General features: G+C 36.5%; 1 protein-coding gene across 1 annotated transcript; it reads right to left on the reverse strand.

Annotated features, from left to right (window-relative positions):
* Positions 1-291: 291 nt before the first annotated feature.
* LOC130466716 (uncharacterized) lies at positions 292-3,828 on the reverse strand. Its single transcript, XM_056835324.1, has 4 exons — positions 1,451-3,828; positions 1,070-1,369; positions 886-991; positions 292-801 (listed from the first exon to the last, which is right to left on the reverse strand). The coding sequence occupies exons 1-4, from the start codon at positions 3,826-3,828 to the stop codon at positions 292-294; spliced, it is 3,294 nt and encodes a 1,097-aa protein (XP_056691302.1).
* Between the last annotated feature and the right edge of the window lie 6,448 nt (positions 3,829-10,276).

A 10,276-nucleotide genomic window follows, 5' to 3' on the forward strand; every position in this document is an offset into this window, starting at 1 on the left:
TTCAAACATTAAACTAAATTCAGATATCATATTGCTGAATTGCAGATTTATCCACAATCCATGATCCCAGTCTTTCCTTTTAATCTTTCCCTTCATTAGTCACTCACCTCAATCCTTACTTTATTATGCAATAATCCCAATAACCAAGAGACAATACAAGAGAGTAACCCAAGAGCTTCCGGAAAAGAGCATGATATAACTAGTACATTGAAAATAAAAGATAATAAGTCCATAGATCGAATCAATAGAATACAAATACAAAGAATAACGGCATAAAATAAATAAGCATGGTCAATCGGCCCCACCCTCTTCCGCTACTGGTAAAGAATCACCTAAATCAAACAAATCTCTAGGCTTATTCTTAACAACATGGAACCATCCTTTTTGTATCTCATCTTCTATGTAAAAAACTTGTTTTGCTTGAGATGAGAAGACAAATGGATCATCTTGCAATAATCGTCCAGTATGCATCAATTTAGAGAAATTGACACATACTCCGCCGTTTGGATATGTTCTTACACCCCTACGAATGTCTACCCAATCACAACGAAACAATACAACTTTATAATCTCCATAGTAATTTAATTCATAGATATCCATCACTTTTCCGTAGTATGCCACTCCATCCGCTTCAACCATAACTCCAGAATTTTGTGTCAAAAGACGACAATCGCGATCAGTGGAAAGGAATTTGTATCCATTGATTATGTATCCTTTTAATTTTCTACCATAAGAATGCAAACCACCCGCCAAAGCTTTTCTTAGTTTCCCATCTTCGGTGGTTGCATCTATGAAATGTACCTACGATAATACTTAATTATATCAAATAAAGTTTATTTTTTCAAAAACAGAAGTATGTATTAACATTAAAAGAACTTAAGTAACCTTGTTTCGCAGCCACCCTCCAAATTCATTGATGATCCATTTACTTTCATCACTCTCCGCGACGGAAATTTCTAAGTTCATTTGACGCTTCTCGGTTAAAAATTCACTTCGTGGAAGAAGAAAAAACATAAGAGTGATTTATTACAAAATTTGTTATTCAAAAGAAAACCAACATAATACTTACTCTAGATCCCCTTTGATCTCATCAGAGTGAAGTAAAACGTAGCGATGGGCTTGTTTTAAGCTTTGACCATCAAGGCGAATGCTGACCTCCTTTCCAATGACTCGACCGCCGGAATTAAATAAGTAATCATCAGAATTTGAAATGTCATCATCCATCCTTTTAGGCATGTTGAAGATGGTCTTAACACCTTGAAGATATCTCGAGCAAAACCTAATTGTCTCCTCTAAAAGGTAGCCTTCCGCAATAGATCCTTCAGGTTGGGCTTTATTGGTTACATGTGACTTCAAATGGGACAAGTACCTTTCAAATAAAATATTTGTATATAATAAATGTAAATTATTTAATAAAAAAATATATAATTCACATAGGTAAGATATAAACCTTTCAATGGGATACATCCATCTGTATTGCACTGGTCCACCAAGTTTAACCTCCTCCACTAAGTGAATCAACAAATGGACCATGATTGTGAAAAATGAAGGCAAAAACTCCATTTCCAACTGACAAAGAGTTAAAACAATTCCATCTTGAAGACCATCTAAATCATCTGGATCAATACTGGTGGAGCACAACTTCTTGAAAAACGAAGACAATCTAGCCAACAAGTCAATCACCTTTGTAGCATTAGAAGCTCTTAAGGCGACGGGGAGGATATCTTGCATTAGAACATGGTTGTCATGACTCTTGAGGTTAATCAACTTCCTTTGCTTCATATTCACACAACTAGAAAGGTTGGATCCATATCCATCCGGAACTTTAAGTTTCTGCAAAACAGTTAAGAATCTCTCTTTTTCCTCCCTAGACATAGAATAGGAAGCTGGAGGCATGTATTCATTTCCATTATGATCAGCACTAAGCCAAAGGTGAGTCTTTATTCTCCATGCTTCAAGGGCTTCTCGATCATCCCTATTATCTCTACTCTTATCCATACTAAGAAGTGTTCCCAAAAGATTCTCAGACACATTTTTCTCAATGTGCATAACGTCTAAATTATGCCTTAGAAGATTATGCTCCCAATACACCAAATCAAAGAATATGCTTCTCTTGGTACCAAAGACAATTTCATCTTGGACATCATTGTTATCAGTATGTCCTCTTTGTCTCTTTTTCGGTGGTGCCTTTGACTTTCCATAAACATACTCGACCTTTTCTTGTTGCCTCAATATATCAGTGCCGCTAGGACGAGATGGGGCTTCACCCAACTCATTAGTTCCAAACTTCTCACAAAACTTTTCACCCTGACGTCGATATGGGTGATCTGCGGGTAACCATTTTCTATAGCTACAATAACAAATCTTGTTCCCAAATCTATCAGAAGGTGTGGAATCCATGCATATAGGACATGCATTGTAACCTTTTGTGCTCAAACCAGAGAGCATTGCATAGCCAGGAAAGTCATTAATAGTCCAAAGCAGAGCCGCGCGCAAATTAAATTTCACTCCGTCAAAAGCATCAAAAGCTTCAACCCCTCCCCACAACAATTTTAACTCATGAACTAATGGTTGCAAATACACGTCAATATCATTTCCAGGACTTGCTTTTCCGGGAATAAGTGTGGACAAAATGAAAGAAGATGGTTTCATACATAGCCATGGTGGAAGATTATAAGGAATCAACACCACTGGCCATGTACTATAAGTAGTGTTCATTAAACGGTATGGATTAAACCCATCGCTCGCAAGACCTAATCGAACACTACGAGGGTCTAATGCAAAATCTCTATAACGCTCATCAAATGCCTTCCACGCTAAGGCATCGGAAGGATGCCTCAAAATCTTCTTATCATCTTCACCCAATCGCTCTGTATCATGCCATCTCATATCTTCTGCTGTTTCTGATGACATGTAGATTCTTTTTAGTCTTGGGATAAGAGGAAAATATCGCATTACCTTAGCTGGCACACCTTTCTTACAAGTATTCGTACCTTGATCACTTACATCGTCACCCTTCTTACCCTTGGTTGTTTTCCACCTCGATTTACCACAAACATGACATTTGTCTTTCTCTAAAAATTCACCCCAATACAGCATACAATCATTAGGACAAGCATCAATTTTTTCATACCCAAGGCCCAAGTCTTTTATCATTTTCTTACTGTAATAATAAGACGAGGGAAAATCAAGTATTTGAGGAAATGCATCTAAAATCAGCTTCAAGAGCATATTGAAAGATTCAATGGACCAGTGATGCATACACTTCAAGTGAAATAAGTGTAGAAGAAAAGATAACTTTGAAAAATTAATACACCCCTCATATAATTTCTCCTCAGAAGCTTGAAGTAGCTTCTTATATGTCGCATCTTCTTCTATTGTAGAATCATCATATTCAACATCTGTGTCGTATGACACGGGCTCCTCAGTCCATTCACCATCCTCTCTTGCTTCAAAAGTTGGAAAATTGGGTGGCACATTAACACTAAAAGCTGATCTTAATAGTCCTCCCATATTATCTCGACCTACAAACCCACTTTGATTACCAAGGGATCCTTCACTAGTACTCCCTCCATCACTCCCTAACATACGTTGAACCATATCCCCTTTACCATGAAAGATCCAATTTCTATACGACTTATAAAACCCCTTAAACAAAATATGTCGCTCTACATCATTAACCGGGAACCATTTATCCACCTTACAGTTCTTACATGGACATCTAATTTTTCCTTCGAATAGACCTTGATTGGCAAACGCAATGAATTGCATACAACCATCGATATATTCAGGGTGGCCAGTGGGTAGATCTATCCAACTTGTATCCATATCTATACGAAAAATAGTATAGTAATAAGATATATAATTAGTAATATGCGTTGTATAATATGAAATTTTATAGGTAAACGTTATGATCATTCTTATAACCTTGATATAACATATAATTCATAACATAACTTTATGCTTTCTTTTTTTGGCAATTAACAATGATTTTATTAACAACAAAAGAGACCTTGAAACATCAAGGTTACATTAATCGAGGGCCACCAAACAAAATCACCTCTAACAGAGGCACCTATCCAACCTAAGATATTACCAATAATCTAATTAGTGCTTCTACAAGAGGCCTTAAACAATATCTCTTTTACAAAAGCATTTACTGATTTAAAAGCCTTCTTAAAAACAACAGGATTTCTACAAAACCAAATGTTATAAATTGATTCTGAAAAGCACATGACATAACTTTATGTTTCTTCTTTAATTCTTCTTCACTAGTGACTAATATTTGGTACCTATATTCGTCTTCTCACTAGAACTTCATTTCCATTAACTCCATATTATATTTTTTTAGCATAGAAGGTCATACTTTCAACTGCACGTGAATTCAACAAGGAAAACAAAGCATGCGAGTTTCACTCATTTATGAGCACAAAATTTCAACATAATGAATAAGATGGTAAAAGCTAAAAGAAAATATCCAAGGCAGGAGTCTAATAATTGCACTCAAATTTTTTGTTTGATAATATGTATGATTTAATCTTTTTATCACTTACACACAACCACAAGTTGATTAGAAAAATGAAGGCAAATTCTTCATAATAATAAGAATGTCAAATTTAACACTAAGCACCTGTAAAACGCTTGGGAGAGAGATGTTGGGATAAAGTAGATCCCAAATTCCACGAAGAAGCTTAAAACCGGCGGCCACTTGAACTAAAGTCCAAAGCTTCCAATGCTTCTGTGTAAGATACATATTTGAAATGGTAAGTAAAAATACAAATTTGAAATGGTAAGTAAAAATATATTAACCAAAAAAATATAATTAAGTACAAGTATAAGAAAGGCAAATAATATTTAGTTAACTTTTTAAAATCTTAAGTTCCCGTGCATTAGCACGGGCACATACTAGTGTCAAATAATAAGCAAATAGGTGTTGAAACTAACGAAGAATATTACAATTTACAACCCTTATAAAGAAAAAACAAAAAATCTATAAGGTGACAATAAGCGACAATAAATATGGTAGATGTGTTGATTAGTGGTGATAGTGATTTGAATATTCTTATTCTCTATAAACTTATCAAGAATAGAGAGAATGGTTTCATGTATTTAAATACCTAGCTAGCACAATAAGAGAAAAAAAATTCAGTAGAAGATATTTGGATCTACAGAATGTGAAGTAGAAGCAGCTCTATGAACAGGTTGAAACTGAAATCCTTAAGACAGAACGGATCTGAACAAACTGGTCAGAACTGAACCGATAAAAACTGATCTGATCAGAACTGATCAGAACTGAACTCATCTGATCAGAACTGATCAGAACAGAACTGATCTGATCTGAACTGATCAGAACAGAACTGATCTGATCTGAACTGATCAGAACAGAACTGATCTGATCAGAACGGAACATCATAACTGATCAGAACTAATCTGACCAGAACACATCTAATATGGGAGAAAACAACAAGGATACTATTACTGGAGCTGATCAGAGCAGAATGATCTGATCAGAACTGATCAGAACAGAACTATCTGATCAGAACTAACAGAACTGATCTGATCAGAACGGATCAGAACAGAACATCATAATTGATCAGAACTGATCTGATTAGAATAAACCTAATATGGGAGAAAACAACAAGGATATTTTATTGTGAAAATTTTAATCTTTGATATAATAATTTCTTGTTTCTGATTTAGTAATTTTACTTCTTTGTGCTCTAAACCCGTGTTCGTTGGATCATTTTGATAGGTACATACTGATAACCCAGACGGACTCTTCAAAATTCTTTCTTCTTCATTTGAGGGGTTCACAACCTAACTCAGGAATGGTTTTAGATCATGTCTCAAGTCTCAACTGTCAACTCTTAAGTCTCATGTCGTGTCCTGATTATGTTTCGACACATCACTAACTTAAACCCAGGTATTTAATGTTATTGATTGGTTACTGTAGGTGATATGGCATAATCATCGAGAATGGAAAACAAGATGATACGCATTATAGGATAGAAGCGAGGGCAACCAGACCCAACGCAGAAGCGGAGTATGAAAAAGGGCGACAATGATACGCCCATTAAAAAGGAAGACATAATGTACATTACTAGTTGAGTTTAACAGGATAACATTTATTTGACTCTCAAAACACAACTACGAATCTGGGACAGGTCCTATCCAAGATGCCAAACTACAGGTTGGTGTTCAGAGTTCAGACCTAAAACTCGGGGGTGGTGCTTTCTTTCAGTTCCATGCTTTGCTGAATGTAGATTCTTATCTGCATTTCAGACAGTTATGAATGCAGTAGGCAATAAAGCAGCAAGTAATCTTATCTGGGTAGACATACAAAGAGACGCATTGTTCTCCTTTAGTAGAAAAGATTTCTCTCTAGTAAAATATCCCAAATGGAATCACCACACTAAAGCGTCTCACCTCATACATTTGTCGAATAATAACATAACAGGAAGCATTACCGTATTCCATAAGCAATCTCCCTAAATTACAGTCCTTATTCCTAAACCATTAACAAACTCACTGGACCAATACAAATTTTCTGTAAGTAAACTTTCTCAATTCCGGGATTTACATCTGAACCATAACAAAACTACTGGAATCAGTTACTGAACCATAATTTTGGGAGTTCATTTAGGTCTGTTTGATGCAGTTCTTGTTGATATCCATTCCATGTTATCATTTCTCAAGTTATTGGTGGTTGATATCGTATTAAAGGTCTCTTGCAGCCAATATACATGCCAAAATAACATTAAGTGAAAAACAAATCCATCAGGTATGATCACCAATCCTGCTGACTCCTGGAAGCCAACAGAAAAAGGATAGAAAAAAAGCCAATCATCATGTAAAAAAAGCCAATAGCTCTTGGTATTTTCTGGAATAATTAAATCCAGATTTTTGTTTTTACATCCACACTATCAAGCCTAACCTAGACAGCTAAACACATAACCCAAGTTTAAAGAAAATACATCAACAAATACACGAATTGAAGCAAAAATTCCAAAAAAACTCTTTTCGATCAAGATGTTGAGACAATTATTTCACAAAATACAGCTACAAAAACTAAATAACCATACAATTTGTATATATATTTCCTGAAAATATTTTAAATATGTAGAGAAGAACTTAAAAGTTAAAACATACAATTTCAGCAACAAAAGTAAAAATAAAAAAAATAAAAAAACAAGAAAACTAACCTGGAAGATCGAATTACAGTCAAGAATTGAGCGGATTTATCAGATACACCAAGGAAGCAGCAACTCAAAACCCAGATGATGCTCGAATTTCTCCAACAAAAAAATAGAGGAAGCAGCGAATTTATCTTGAATTTTTTGGGCGAATTTCGAATTCAATTGCGATTTCCTTGAAAATATAGGATGAGAAGTGAGATAAAAGTGGGATGAACTGAGAGAATTGAGGGATTTGATTCTGCTAACGGTATAGGTTGAAGACGAAATCCAAGGGCGCTAACGGTGTTGAACGTGATGATAGAGGACGGATTCGTCGGATTCGTCGGAGGGTGGTTAGGTTTTGGAGCTAGCTAGCAAGGTCGGTGATGGAGGAGTTGAGAGAAACGTGGAAGTTGCAGCCCAGTAAAGCGGGATTGCGAAAGTTTCAGTTAGGCGGGAATTTTTGTGAAAAATAAATTCTTTATGCAACACGTGTTACCCACGTGTCTTTTTATGCACATATCGACGCTCCGGAAAGTCGAAATTTGTTTCGACTGTACAAACCGTCGAAATATGCAGATTATATATTCGCGCCCCCCTTACCCATGCGACCCTTTCCAACAGCGTCGAAACTGATCGGTCTAAATATGCACCCTATTTTTGTAGTGAAGGGAGCTCGTCGCCCATGCGGTACGAATGCAACGAGCAAGGCGAGTAGCACGCGAGCACAAGGCAGCAGCCCTGCCTTGCGTCGAGTGCTGCGATGATGCATGGGCGGATGGGCGAAGAAGCAAGGCGAGCGAGCAATGGCAGGCGCGCGCGCGGGGAGTGAGGGGTGCCTCGCAGCAACGAGCGCTGCCTCGCCCAACCTCGCCAAGCAACTTCTGCGCTACGAAGCAGCGAGCGATGCTGCGCGCAAGCGTGGCTCGGCTTGCTGCGTTTGCGCGTGGCAGCTGCTCGTGCCTTGCTGTGCGATTACTCGTGAGGGGCGATGCTGCCTCGTGGACTCGACGGGGCATGGGCGCAAGCCCATGGCCTCGTCTTGACCCGATTGATGCGCTTTGAATTTAATTTTTAATTTTCAGTTCGGAAACGATTTTAATTAATTTTAAAATTCGTAATTTAAACTGTTTTCTCGGATTTTAATTTTGAAATATTATAATTATTATAAAATTTATTTATACTAATTATTTTACTAAAATTAAATCTTGAATTAATTTAAATTCGTATAATTCAACTGAAATAAATTAAATTAATGGATTCGATTATAAATTTATATGAGCTTTAAATTTTAATTAAATTTGTATGTTTCCGGTTAGACTAGAAATACATTTTTATGTTTAAAGTTAGTAAAGCATATGAATTTATTGGTTTAAGTGGGAGCAATTTTTAGTCATAAACTCTTGATTAGGTCTACAAATCCTTTAAGGTTAAACAACTTGATTAGAATTAGTAAGGACTGAATAATTGGTAGATTATTGGTGCCCTTAATTAATTGCTGCAAATATTTATGTGATGCATAACGTGTTTTACTAACCAGCTATGTGGGCCATTCATGATAATGAATGGGTGAATGGTATATATTGTATATGTACTGTTTTGCAGGTTATGGAGTGACTAGTATGGCCCAAATAGGATAGAAAATATGGTCTGCGCACCATTAATTTGAATGTAATTGGTCTAATGCACCAAATTTGTTTTTCAATTTAAATATGGTCTGCGTACCATCAAATAGTTGTAATTAGTTTAATTATAGCTTATCCTATTTGAAGAAAATGACGCCTCCCACGGTGAAATTCAAGACGAAGTTACCATTTTCGAGACGGACTTTGAAGTTGAAGCTTCAAGATGAAGTCGGGCCATACTAGATCACATTTATCTTATGCATGCTTTAAGTTATTTATTGCTTTAAATATGTCTTAATTATGCATGAGATTGTGGCTTGATTATGTTGCATGATTGAGGATTTTAGTTCACTTAAAATCTAACCAACATAGTAAGAGCCTTAAGTTCCAAACTTAAAAATTGAGTTAAAAGGTGCCATGCCAAAATAAACACTTGCTTGGATATCCTTTACATCAATCTAGTAATAGTTTTCGCTCAGCGAGGTGTTACTTATTGGTCCTAAAGGGGCAAGGTACACAAATAATTGTGAGTAAATGTTAGTTTTGGTGAAACTCAACGATATAAGTAAGGAGTCCTTTTATGTCGTGGCAAAATCGATAGGTTTACCTAATAAGTTCTTAGACGTACCTATCAATCAAGAATAGTTTTTAGACTATTAGCAAAAGGCTTTTGCTTACCTAAAAGATTTTAGAATTGAGTCTAAATACATAATATGCTTAATTCTTCAATGGATTTTAGGGTCTTGGAATCATTTTATTCACACCTGCCGGAACACATAACTTGAATAAAATGCTTAATGAACATTGAATTATGCATGTATGCTAGAATTTAAGTTTATTAAGAGAAACTGTGAATGGTTATTTATTTGTTTATTCTTTTCAATTGTAGTTTTAATTATGGCAAACAACAATTCATTCAACATTCGATCAATTCTCGAAAAGGAGAAGTTGAGCGGGAAAAACTTCCTTGACCGGCAAAGGAACTTGCAAATAGTTCTTATGCAGGAAGAAAAGGAGTATGTCCTGGAAGAGGCGATGCCCGAAGCCGCAGGCGAAGGGGTCACTCAGGCAGCCCTCAATCGTTGGATTGATGCCAACAAGGATGTGAAATGTCTAATGCTCGCCACCATGAGTGCAGATCTGCAGAAAACGTTCATCAACTCAGATGCTTTCACGATCATCAGTGAGTTAAAGAACATGTTCCAATATCTGGCTCGAGTCGAAAGATTCGAGACTCACAGGCAAATTCTTGAGACCAAACTTAAGAAAGGCGAGCCCGTAAGTCCACATGTTCTCAAAATGATTGGACTCATTGAGAATATGAGTCGGGTGGATCAGCAATTCTCTCAGGAAATGGCTGTAGACACCATCCTCCATTCTCTTCATAGCGGGTATGATCAGTTCAAACTGAACTACAGTATGAATAGTCTGGACAAAACGCTCACTGAGCTTCACGGTATGCTGAAGACCGCTGAA

Source organism: Spinacia oleracea, chromosome 2, assembly GCF_020520425.1.
Source record: "Spinacia oleracea cultivar Varoflay chromosome 2, BTI_SOV_V1, whole genome shotgun sequence".
Taxonomy (NCBI): domain Eukaryota; kingdom Viridiplantae; phylum Streptophyta; class Magnoliopsida; order Caryophyllales; family Amaranthaceae; genus Spinacia; species Spinacia oleracea.

What these genes read in the sequence shown, in the direction of transcription:
- LOC130466716 (XM_056835324.1), bottom strand. Translation starts at nt 3,828, where the DNA reads ATGGATACAAGTTGGATAGATCTACCCACTGGCCACCCTGAATATATC. An exon ending in TGGATGTATCCCATTGAAAG is followed by an intron (nt 1,370 to 1,450) that starts GTTTATATCTTA and finishes TTTATTTGAAAG; the next exon opens with GTACTTGTCCCATTTGAAGT. An exon ending in GAGGGTGGCTGCGAAACAAG is followed by an intron (nt 802 to 885) that starts GTTACTTAAGTT and finishes GTATTATCGTAG; the next exon opens with GTACATTTCATAGATGCAAC.